Here is a 12920-nt window from a genome sequence, read left to right as displayed (position 1 = left end):
GTGTGTAGGTGTTGTTTGTGTCTCAGTCTTTACCAGTTACTAGCAGTATTGCCCGGCGTTGCTCGGGTTTGTTTCGACCATTTAGAATTGGAATTTTTGAAAAGTAAAAATTTGCATTATGTAGCTTGTTATTCTCTTTAAGTGAACATTTTTCTGGTTGAAAGACACCGAACAATGGCGACATGGCAGTCAAAGAATCGTTAAAAAAAAGGGATTTTCATAGGAAAAAAAGCACCTTTTTGATGTAAATAATTTTTGGTGTTAGCATGGTCCGATTTGAATTTTTTTTTCTACGGAAGGAAGAGCAAGCCTTCTTCTATCATACTCTCAATTTTGGTCAACTTGTGCTGTAGGGTCTCAGAGGAGATAGTGTTAGTTGAAGGCTACCAAACCTGCCATACACTGAAGACAACTTCAGCTTTATACAGAGAGTGACTGATGTCCATCGTCATACAGTAATTCCTCAACTATTGCGGGTGTTACATTCCAAAACACCCCTCGATCAGTGAAAATCCACAAAGTAGGAACAGTACTGTACTGTATATATATTTATTTTATTATAATTGCAAAGCAACCCCACAGAGGAATCGGCGTAAGCTTAAGCAATAAACTGCGATGTGTCGAGGGAGTGACTGTGGTTGTCTTCTGTTTTTATATTTCTCCATTGACCCTTCAACATTTGGATTACTCTGTAGAGTGTTATGTGTATGTTTAGTTACATCCTTTTGAATTGATCCTACATTATCTCAAAGCTTCAAGATTTTTATGAAAAGATTATGTATTTATGGAATGACATTGTAGGATAGGCGTGATAGGCTGGATCTGGCTGGATGAAATACTAAAGGGTTAAACTGCCTCACCAATGTTTGTGATTTTAGCATAAACACGAAAACCTTTGATCTTGTGTCACATTAGGGGCCCAGGATTCTGGATATGTTGGATAATGGTTTTGATCCGGGCTTGGGGATTCTATCACACTTGGGGCTGTTTGGTGTAGATTGAACCCACACTGCGCACTTTGTCCTGCAGTATTTGATCTCAGGTGCAATGTAGTGTCTGTCTGATACCCTGAATAACAACACAAAAGAGGTGGGTGAGTGTCCTTCCGGGTTGTACTATTTCCCCTCTTTCATAAAGGTCACCTGTTGATGATGGTATCATCATCATCATCATCATCAGTATTGTCATTTTAACATCCATTCCCTCCTTGCTGATTTCCATTCATAATGTTTTCTGTTAAATTTAATTCCACTGTACCTCCAAACATGCCCTTCCCCAAAGACATTTCTTTCCTATTTCCTCAAAACTACAATTGTTTACATTGATGTTTATCAATTTGTAACAATCTATAAATACATCCGGCAAACTCCTCCCCCTCTCTCCATATCTATCAATGAACTGGCTGATCCTTACCTCCACTCTCACCCACCTGTATTAATAGAACACTGTTATCTCCCAGTCAACCCCCCCCCCGCCATCCCTCGGCACTCCCTGTTATCTTTGTTACTTTTTAAACTTGACCTTGAACCATTATAGCTTATCTTTGTGGAGTTTACCTGTCAACACAGGTGAGAGCTCTACCTGAAGCCGGAAAAGACCAGCCACTTACTCCTTCCTTACCTGTGACCTTGTTCTAATCTGCGACATCTTTATCTTTAACATGGCTTCATTTTAAAGAAATATTTTTTAGATAAAGTCGATTTGTTTGTGGGTGTTGAGTTCAATATCTGGGTCAGTCAAACAATGAATATTATGGTTCAAGGACAAGGTGAGGGAAAGAATAATTCTTGGAAGAAGAATGACCTTGGTATGGATAATAGAATGGGAACTATCTATTTTCTTTTATTTGTTTCAGTCATTTGACTGCAGCCATGCTGGAGCAGCGGCTTTAGTTGAAGAAATCGACCCCAGGACTTATTCTTTGTAAGCCTAGTACTTATTCTGTTGGTCTTTTTTGCCAAACTGCTAAGTTAGTGGGACGTAAACACACCAACATCACTTATCAAGCAATGCTGGGGAGGACAAACGCAGACACACACACACACACACACATACACACACATATACAAAGGGCTTCTTTCAGTTTCCGCCTACCAAATCCACTCACAAGGCTTTGGTCGACCCAAAGCTATAGTAGAAGACACTTGCCCAAGGTGCCATGCAGTGGGACTGAACCCGGAACCATGTGGTTGGTGAACAAGCTACTTACCACACAGCCACTCCTGCATCCACTTCTGTAGATTTAATAAAGGATTTTATTCCAAATTCCAAGAACATGCTAAATATGGTCCCTAAAGAAGGCTGAAGGAGACAACCTTGAAATGTGATTAAACCAACCAAGAACAGGGCTCTGATCTGAATATATCAGTTTGTAATAATGTGATTCAAATTTTGGTGCAAGGCGAGCAGTTTCGGGGGCGGGTTTAAATCAATTACATTGACCCCCCCACTAATACTCAAGTAGTATTTATTTTATTAACCCCAAGATGATGGAAGACCAAGTTAACCTTGGCGGAATTTGAACTCAGAGCAGATGAAATGCCACGAAGCATCTTAATGTCTGTGTAAGCTTGGCTCCGCTGTTGAGCAGTGTTACAGATGGCACACTTGAATACTGGTTCCTCGTTCACGGATCCATATGATGGTGAGGCCACTTGTTGTATAGTTAGTCTGGTTGATAGTTAAGGTCAGTAGTTGTCTACCAGAATGGTCTGAGGTGTCAGGTCCCATGATGTGCCTGGGTCAGTCGGGTGATCCACTCACCAATTGTACAGTAAGGAGTACATAGTAAGGAAGAACTGTAGAGATTTGAGCCAATCAAAATATCGTAGCTTTTGCAACACCTTGTACTCAGAATTCCTTGCATCTACTTGTACTCTAACACCTCTTGTACTTGAACTCATGATCTCTTGTGACAAAGAACAAACCGGTAAATAATAGGGTTTTTTTTTTGTTTTCCAGGTTGATGAAATTCTTGAGACTCTTGGACTAACAGAGACCAAAAAGACACGGACTGGCAACTTGTCAGGTGGACAGAGAAAGAGACTGTCCATTGCTCTAGAGCTCGTTAATAACCCACCAATTATGTTCTTTGATGAACCGACCAGGTAAAACTGTCGTTTTATGATGCCTTCACCTCTCTTTTCTATTCTCTTCTTACTTGTGCATTTAGACATCTGTTGTTCAACAGATCCACGTCTTCACCCATGAAACAAACACTTTTGACATCTGTTATTAAATAAATAGAGTCTTTAATATTTGTTGTTCATCAAACACCTTAATACTTGTTAAATAGATATTCTGTCTCTTGCTGTTCAGCACCTACCTTAATTCTTGTTAAATAGACAGAGACTCTGACAGTTTATTGAATGCAGAAACACTTTGATGCTTGTTGGTTCAACACACACACACACACACACACACATTGATAACTGTTGTCCAATAGACACTTTGATACTTGATTTTTCAATAGACAGACACTCTGATGCCTGTTGTTGAATAGGCCGGCCCTTTGTTGCAAGTCATTCAATAAACTGATGCTTAGAGTTTTGTTACGCAACAGACAGACACTTTGAACTTAGACAAAAGTTGTTCGGAAGACACTTTGAGCTTTGTTGTTTTAAAGGACACACACTTTAAACCTTGTTGCTCAACAGACATGCAGTTTGAGTCTTGTTGTTCAACAGACAGACACTGTGACACAATTTGTTCAGTAAAATCACTTTGAATTTTGATACGTTTTGAACAGACAGTTTGACATTCGTTGATTTAATGATAGGCCTTGATACCTGTTGTTGAACGAACATTTTGATATTTGTCTTCAGCACACACACACACACACACACACGCACTCTCTCTCTCTCTCCCATGTGATTGCTAATGGTTTTCCTGTTTCTCAGCAGACATCTAACACCTTTACCTTTTCTCTTCCCCAGTGGTTTGGACAGTGCCTCCTGTTATCAGTGTATATCTTTATTGAAGTCTTTGGCTGCTGGCGGCAGAACCGTTGTCTGTACTATACATCAACCCAGTGCAAAACTCTTTGAGATGTTTGACCATGTGAGTAACAACCCTTTGTTTCTTTTTCCACTTTTTCCTCCCTAGATATGGTGAGATGGGTTTATAGGAGGACTCTCTTGTCAGTACATTGGTGAAATGGCATCATCATTTGACATCTACTTTCCATGCTGGTATGGGTCAGAGTAGTTCTCACAGTCCAAGACAATTCTTGCTCTGAGTTGCTGCTTCCCTAGGCAGGCCAAAGGACCACATCTCGTTCCTACATTTCACCTGACTGGGCAATGTGCAGTGATGCTAATCAGCTGTTGTGGCACACCACAGCTAATTGCATATTGCACCCTGTTGCTAACAGGGCACTACGCCCTGTTGCTAATAGGGTACTGCATTTTTTTGTTCACTAACTGGCCACTTTGTCTTGTTGCTAATGAGCCACTGCGCTTCATTACTAACTCAGCTATTTGTTTTGTTGCTAACTGGCCCTTCTCAGCCTCCCTTTGTCCATCTGTATATGTAGCCCCACATCCAAATAGGGTTTGCTTAACCCTTTAGCATTTAAACTGGCCATATCCGGCCAAAAGTATTCTACCTGTTTTATGTTCAAACTGGCCAGATCTGGTCTCTTACACCAACCCTACAATATCATCTTAAAAATTAATAGCTACCTCATCAAAATCTCATAGCTACAAGATAATGCATGATTAATTCAAAACAAAGTGGATGAAAAGGGATTAATTTTGGTAGAATAATGCGAACACTAAAGGGTTAAATAGAAAGATCTGTTTATGAGGGGTTAAAAATGGTCAAACATTGAAGCCACAAAGAAATGTAATCTTTTATGAATACCATCTATTTTAGTTGAACTATTTGTCTGTCTGTTTGTCTTTTCAGTTATACATGCTGGCTGAAGGTCAGTGTATCTACCGTGGATGTGTTTCCAATTTACTGCCATATTTTGAAAAACAAGGAGTTGTCTGTCCACCATACCACAACCCTGCAGATTTTGGTAAATTTAACAGCTTTTCTTCTCTTCTCACCATGTGACCCTCTCACTCTTTCTCACACGCTTGCATAAACACACACACAGACACATGCTCACACATACACACCCAATAAGTTATGAACCACACATAGATACGTGTACATACACACCCAAGTGAATTGTGGACCCCACACACATACACACCCATGTAAGCTGTAGACCTCTTCTCCACCAGAGTTCATATAAGATTTTTGGGGTCCATGCAAAGCACATTAGTAAATTAGGGATTCACAGCAGTAAACTAAGGATTCCATGGAAAAAATTTAGTCGTGAAATGTATTTATTGGAAGAAATAGCTAAATTTCTTTCTCAAACATTTTACATAAATCAATCTAAGCAAGGGAATGTGTGAAAAACGAAATAGGAATTTTGAAAGAAATTTCTATAAAACTAGTTTTTAAACATCGAACGGCTATGGGGGGGGGGTCCAGAATAAATAAAATAATAATCAAAGGGGTCAGTAGACAAAAAAATGGTTGAGAACCATGGGTCTACTCATTTACTCATTCATACATGCATAACAATTACTTTCCTTTTTTGGTTTCCTGATGAAGGACAACTGTCTGAAACGTCAGGTCGCTCTCTTTCTCCATTGAAGCGTTAAACTACCACCATATCAAACTTTATTGTTCTTGTGTTGTTATTTTAACACTGTTTTTTTTTGTTATTTCTTGGCTACAGCTATTGAAGTTGCCGTTGGAGAGTATGGTATTGAGAAAGTGAATCAGTTGATTCTGGCTGTGAAGAATGGTCGCTGTGTCCGACCTCTTCCTTCTCCGGAGATTGTCATCAACGACCAGGAAAAAGCAGCGTTGATGCGGTGTGAGAAAGAAGCTATGATGGTTAATGGTACACAGACGGTGCACCACAACCAGCATGAGTATGACTGGAACCCGGAATTGGAGGAGAAGAAGAAATTAATGGAACCGGCGGCTTTGTCGAACCTATGTAATGGTTACACCAATAATCACATACCTGTGCAGGTGGACCACATTAAACCTCACATAAACACTCCGACTATTGTCACCAAAGCAGATGTAAGTATATGCCTTTATTGTTGCTGCTGTTGTTGTTGTTGGATGCTTGACTGGTGTTTTTAGTAGTGTTAGCCATGGTTGTACTCCTGTTCTTGTTAATGGTGGTGGTGGTGTAGTGAAAGAATTTCAGGGTAGGATCAGTTTTCTTAGTTGTAAGTAAGGTACCACAAAGTTGGATCTGTTCACTTAGTCAGAAGTGAAATACTATAAGAGCAATCCACTCAGCTGTTAATAGGTCCCAGTGTATAGGGATAGTAAGCCTAGCTACAAATAAATCCTGCAATAAGGGGGCAAGCTGGCAGAAACGTTAGCACGCTGGGTGAGATGCTTAGCGGTATCTAGTCTGTCTTTATGTTCTGAGTTCAAATTCCGCCGAGGTCGACTTTGCCTTTCATCCTTTCGGGGTCGATAAATTAAGTACCAGTTGTGTACTGGGGTCGATCTAATCGACTGACCCTCTCCCCAAAAACTTGAGGCCTTGTGCCTAGAGTAAAAAAGAAATAAATCCTGCAATGTGAGAACAGTCCACCTACTTGTGAAAGGTACCATTGGGTCGGAACAATCCATTTAGCTTCATGTGTGATGCTACAGGAACAGTCTACCTACCTGTAAACGAGGTAACACAGTATTGGAACAGCTGGTCACATGTAAACAGTTGGAGCACTGTAAAATTAATGAATGTTCAGTAAATTTGCCCTGTTGGGTGTAACTAATCTTTCTACTCATGTGAATGTGGCTCAGGAATGGAGGCCAATTTCACATCTTGGTTATTTATTAATTAATTAATTGATTAATTAAGCAGGCTTAGTCACCCACTAATGGATTCTCTGAATTAGAAAGACCTGATTGTTTGACAACTGTTGTTAGGTGTCCGTTATAAATCTACCGCTTTCACTTTTTCATATGTTATTTCTCCCCCCCTCCCTGCTATATAATCTGTCTGTGTGTCACCATTCCAATGTTTCAATATTCCAGGAGAACGACTATGAATTCCACACATTTGCCACAAGTTGTTTCACTCAGTTCAGAATTCTCTTCATTCGAACCTTCATCACAATTCTTCGAGATACGGTAAGATTATCTTATTTTATTTCCACAGTTTTCATGAGGAGGAGGTGGTGGGGTGGGGGTGGGGGTGTCTTTCAGTTTCCGTCTACCAAATCCACTCACAAGGCTTTGGTCAGCCCAAGGCTATAGTAGAAGACACTTGCCCAAGGTGCCACGCAGTGGGACTGAACCCGGAACCATGTGGTTGGGAAGCAAGCTACTTACCACACAGCCACACCTATGATACATTTGTTATGTTTTTTTTTAAATCTTCCAAAGAAATCTCGTGTTTTTGATCTGAAATACTTTCATGTTTGAGGAAGATATATAAAATTATTTTACTAAATCTGTGATCCCAGGAAATATTATGAAAGAGGGTCTGTTGAAAGCACCTGCTAGATATTCTACCTGAATCCTATTCCAAGAAACAAAAGAATTATGTAAATGGTGTGGCGTTCAACAATATGATTGAAGGATTAACAATTCTGTTGGCATTCCTGAAATCCCATGTTCTGTTGCACTGTGTGGAAGCTTGGTCATGGGGCTTGTAATGAATGGTGGCAAGATTCCCCCTTGTCTTGTGATTGCAAAGCAAACTCGTTAACCATACTTCATTACATGCACCTGTGTGTGTTTGTGTTAAAATATTATCCCAGAACATGGCCGATGCCAGCGCCGCCTCGACTGGCTTCTGTGCTGGTGGCACATAAAATGCACCATCCGAACGTGGCCGATGCCAGCGCCGCCTACGCTGGCTTCCGTGCCGGTGACACGTTAAAAGCACCAACCGATCGTGGCAGATGCCAGACTCCCCTGACACCTGTGCAGGTGGCACGTAAAAAGCACCCACTACACTCGCGGAGTGGTTGGTGTTAGGAAGGGCATCCAGCTGTAGAAACTCTGCCAGATCAGACTGGAGCCTGGTGCAGCCTCCTGGCTTCCCAGACCCTGGTCGAATCGTCCAACCCGTGCTAGTGCAGAAAACAGATGTTAAACGATGATGATGATGATGAAACACCTCCCCTATGTCTAATCATTATCCCAGTAATTAAACATGTCCCCTATGTCTAATCCATGTCTTTCTCATTCTCTCCTTGTTTCTCTTTCTCTCTCCAGACACTGACCAGACTACGATTACTCGCCCATGTATCTGTTGGCGTCCTCATTGGATTACTTTATTTGGGAATCGGTAATGAAGCTAGCAAAGTCTTCAACAACACAGGTTGTCTCTTCTTCTGTATGCTCTTCCTCATGTTTACAGCCCTCATGCCAACCATTTTGACATGTAAGTATTCTTAAGATTTACTACTTGTTGACTCTCGCACATGCACACACACAGATTTCCATGCAGTTTTTAATCTCTTAATTTCCCTCACAAAGTATTACTTCACTGAAAGCTACAGAACGGCATGCTGTGTGATAGAACTCAAGACCATGTGGTTACTAAGTGAATTTCATATCCTTGGATCGTAGGGCGACTTGCTGTGCTTGAGGAGACCTGTTGAGTCAAGTACATCAACATCAAAAGATCAAATAGAAATTGTAGCTGTTATACCTGTGCCGGTGGCATGTAAAAAGCACCATCCAAACGTGGCCAATGCCAGCTCCGCCTTAACTGGCTTCCGTGCCGGTGGCACGTACATAGCTCCAACCGATCGTGGCTGTTGTCAGCCTTGCCTGGCACATAAAAAGCACCCACTACACTCTTGGAGTGGTTGGCGTTAGGAAGGGCATCAAGCTGTAGAAACACTGCCAGATCAGACTGGAGCCTGGTGCAGCCTCCTGGCTTCCCAGAACCCAGTTGAACCGTCCAACCTATGCTAGCACGGAGAACGGACGTTGAACGATGATAATGATAACGATGACAGCCACACCAGTGTCTAGATTGTGTGTGTCCTTCCTACTTGTCATAGAACATACCTATAAGATTGTTCTTGTGATGTCACAAGATCTGCAAATCTTGAGGTGGTCTGAAGAAACATTTCAAGAGTCTTTAAGATTAAACACCAGAGATGGTTCAGGCGGCACCAAAACTCGTGTGCAATTTATGTGGATGTCTTTTTAAAAGAATGTCTAGGCTTAAAAATACCACATAAGATCTGTTGTGGTGAGAGTCATTGACAGCCTCGTTGGATTGGAAAAATGGACTAGACAAACTCTTATGAAAGGTAGCATATTGGTTGAGAGGAGAGAAGTCATAGGAAGTCATTGAGAGCCTTGTGAGTGGATTTGGTAGACGGAAACTGATAGAAGCCCATTGTGTGTGTGTATATATATGTATATATGTATATTTATATAGTTGTGTAATGTCTGTCAAACTTTGTCTGCATCTTGTCCCTCTCTTTGTTCCAGTTCCCATGGAATTGTCAGTATTTGTACGTGAACATTTGAATTACTGGTACAGCCTGAAAGCTTACTACCTTGCAAAAACAATGGCTGATATGCCTTTCCAGGTAATTACCTCATTCTCACCATTCTTAACCCTTCTGCAATTACACCACTACCATCACCATCTGCTATCATCATCCTCTCTTCAGTATCATCATCATCATTAACACCATTATTAACAATATTGATATCATTATTTAAAGGCAGAGAGCTGGCAGAATCGTTGGCACGCTGAGCGAAATGCTTAACAGTATTTCGCCTGTCTTTACGTTCTGAGTTCAAATTCCGCCGAGGTCGGCTTTGCCTTTCATCCTTACTGGGTTGATGAATTAAGTACCAGTTACGTACTGGGGTCAATGCAATCAACTGGAATCCTCCTCTAAAATTTTGGGCCTTGTGCCTAGAGTAGAAAAGAATATTGATATCATTAGTAGCAGCATCACAACTGTCATCCTTACATCTCCATCATTACTACGCTCCTTACATCTCCATCATTACTACGCTCCTTACATCTCCATCATTACTACGCTCCTTACATCTCCATCATTACTACGCTCCTTACATCTCCATCATTACTACGCTCCTTACATCTCCATCATTACTACGCTCCTTACATCTCCATCATTACTACGCTCCTTACATCTCTATCATTACTACGCTCCTTACATCTCTATCATTACTACGCTCCTTACATCTCTATCATTACTACGCTCCTTACATCTCCATCATTACTACGCTCCTTACATCTCCATCATTACTACGCTCCTTACATCTCCATCATTACTACGCTCCTTACATCTCCATCATTACTACGCTCCTTACATCTCTATCATTACTACGCTCCTTACATCTCTATCATTACTACGCTCCTTACATCTCTCATTACTACGCTCCTTACATCTCTATCATTACTACGCTCCTTACATCTCTATCATTACTACGCTCCTTACATCTCTATCATTACTACGCTCCTTACATCTCTATCATTACTACGCTCCTTACATCTCTATCATTACTACGCTCCTTACAACTCTATCATTACTACGCTCCTTACATCTCTATCATTACTATGTTCCTTACTCTCACCATCTTACATTTAATAACATGACTTTTTCCTTTCGTAGAATCTATGATTTTAGCTTATTTCTGTCTTATTGACTTAGGTTGTCTTAACCTGTCTTCATCATCATTGTTCGACCGTGGTCGAGACAATGGAATTTACCATGCTACACCAGACTTCACGGTCCATCATGGCATTACGGAGGTCCTGTTGCTGGATGCCTGTATCTCTGGAGATTACATCAGGGTAGGAGAGTGTGCGCCCTCTGGTATTGCGAGCAGATGGCTTCCAGAGAAGAAGAGTAGAAATTACCTCTTTTTCAGCTCTACAACAATGTCCAGCAAACTGGACTCTCCTATCTTTCACAAGAGATGATACAGGTGGTAGTTTCCCATATATATGCATTTTGGTTGGATGACGCTTCCACGAGAGATTTTGAGTTCTCATAAGGAGGCGAGTGTAGGTTCCATCCAACCACCTCTCAAGCTTCTTTGATAACGTCCAGGTTTCTGAGCCATATAGTAGAATTGGTTCGACTGTGGCTTTGAAGATTTCAAGTTTGAAGTCTCTACTTAGATTTGATGACCAGATCTTATTCATGTCATTACAAGGTGTCTTAATGTCTCATCATACCAACCTCTGCATCACACCCTCTCTCATATCGTCTTGCCTGTCTGTTGATGTGTTCCTCACATGTCCAAAATCATTATATCCTTAAACAAGACACTCTATTACACCACATATATCAACCATGAAATATAACACCTCTCACTGTTTCTTTTCCTCTCCCTATCACCCTTTACTCCCACAGGTGATCCTGCCCCTTGTGTATGGCAGTATCGTGTACTGGATGACCTCACAGCCATGTGACTTTGTCCGCTTCTTCATGTTCATGACGTTAGCAACCCAGACATCTTTGGTGGCCCAATCCATGGGACTCTTAATTGGAGCAGCAACATCACTACAGGTAATATTATTTTATGTCACTCCACCTATCTCTCTTCCCCCTCTTTACACACACACACACACACACACACACACACATATATATATGTGGATGCGCAATGACCCAGTGGTTAGGGTAGCGGACTCGCAGTCGTAGGATTGTGGTTTCGATTCCCAGACCGGGCGTTGTGAGTGTTTATTGAGCGAAAACACCTAAAGCTCCACGAGGCTCTGGCAGGGATGGTGGTGATCCCTGCTGTACTCTTTCGCCACAACTTTCTCTCACTTTTTCTTCTGTTGGCCTGCTTGCTTAGCCAGCGGGGTGGCATCATTTGAAGGCTAAAACAATGCAAAGCGCATTGTGACCAGCGATGTGTAGCAACATCTGATAGCCTGGTCGGTCACGGTGATATATATATATACAGTAATCCCTTGACTATCATGGTTATTATGTTCCAAAACCTCCGCGATAGGTGAAAATTTGTGCAGTAGAAACAGTACTGTACTAGTAGAAAGATATTTTTTTTTAACGCATAAAATACTGATATAAACAGTATATATATGGGATAATATCCCTTACAGAGCAGAAAAATCTATCAGCAACCAGCCATGAGAATTGAACTCACAATCCTTTGATTTCCAGTCAAGTGCTCTACCATTAAGGTAAACTGCTTTACTGACAAATTCTTCTGAAATTTAGAACTTAGCCATCCAGCGACGATAGACGTAATATATATTACATCATATGTAAACAAACTTAGGTTTGTTTTGGAAGCGCTGAAATGTATTGTAGTACAAGAAGAGATATTTTTCAACGCATAAAATACCCATATAACAGTATATATGGGGCTGTATATTTTTTAAAATTATTTTTATAATTTACTCTTTTACTTGTTTCAGTCATTTGACTGTGGCCATGCTGGAGCACAGCCTTTAGTCGAGCAAATCGACTCCCAGAACTTATTCTTTGGAAGCCTAGTACTTATTCTATTGGTCTCTTTTGCCAAACCGCTAAGTTACGGGGACGTAAAAACACCAGCATCAGTTATCAAGCAATGTTGTGGGGACAAACACATACACACACACACATATATATATATATATATACGACAGGCTTCTTTCAGTTTCCATCTACCAAATCCACTCACAAGGCTTTGGTCGGCCCAAGGCTATAGTAGTAGGCACTTGCCCAAGGTGCCACGCAGTGGAACTGAACCCGGAACCATGTGGTTTGTAAGCAAGCTACTTACCACACAGCCACTCCTACACCTGCGATAGGTGAACCACAATATGGTGAGGGATTATTGTATGAGTCATTTACAACTGGTTGCTCTTCCTGTCTCAAACCTTTACCTGTTAACAAGTAAAACACATCTTTATCCCA

The 12920-nt window shown here is 41.1% G+C and overlaps 1 protein-coding gene across 1 annotated transcript in view; it reads left to right on the top strand.

Annotated features, from left to right (window-relative positions):
• LOC115221401 (ATP-binding cassette sub-family G member 1) overlaps nucleotides 1–12920 on the top strand; it is an 80292-nt gene that overhangs the window by 63505 nt on the left and 3867 nt on the right. Inside the window, exons 4-11 of the mRNA XM_029791580.2 lie at nucleotides 2962–3107; nucleotides 3936–4059; nucleotides 4909–5023; nucleotides 5741–6096; nucleotides 7072–7167; nucleotides 8260–8428; nucleotides 9496–9596; nucleotides 11403–11558. Coding sequence (XP_029647440.1) covers nucleotides 2962–3107; nucleotides 3936–4059; nucleotides 4909–5023; nucleotides 5741–6096; nucleotides 7072–7167; nucleotides 8260–8428; nucleotides 9496–9596; nucleotides 11403–11558 — 1263 coding nt within the window. The remainder of the gene's footprint in view (nucleotides 1–2961; nucleotides 3108–3935; nucleotides 4060–4908; nucleotides 5024–5740; nucleotides 6097–7071; nucleotides 7168–8259; nucleotides 8429–9495; nucleotides 9597–11402; nucleotides 11559–12920) is intronic.

The sequence above is a fragment of the Octopus sinensis genome, linkage group LG18 (assembly GCF_006345805.1).
Source record: "Octopus sinensis linkage group LG18, ASM634580v1, whole genome shotgun sequence".
NCBI lineage: Eukaryota > Metazoa > Mollusca > Cephalopoda > Octopoda > Octopodidae > Octopus > Octopus sinensis.
The sequence above is the reverse complement of the archived record's forward strand: the minus strand, read 5'-3'. Positions and strand labels throughout refer to the sequence as shown.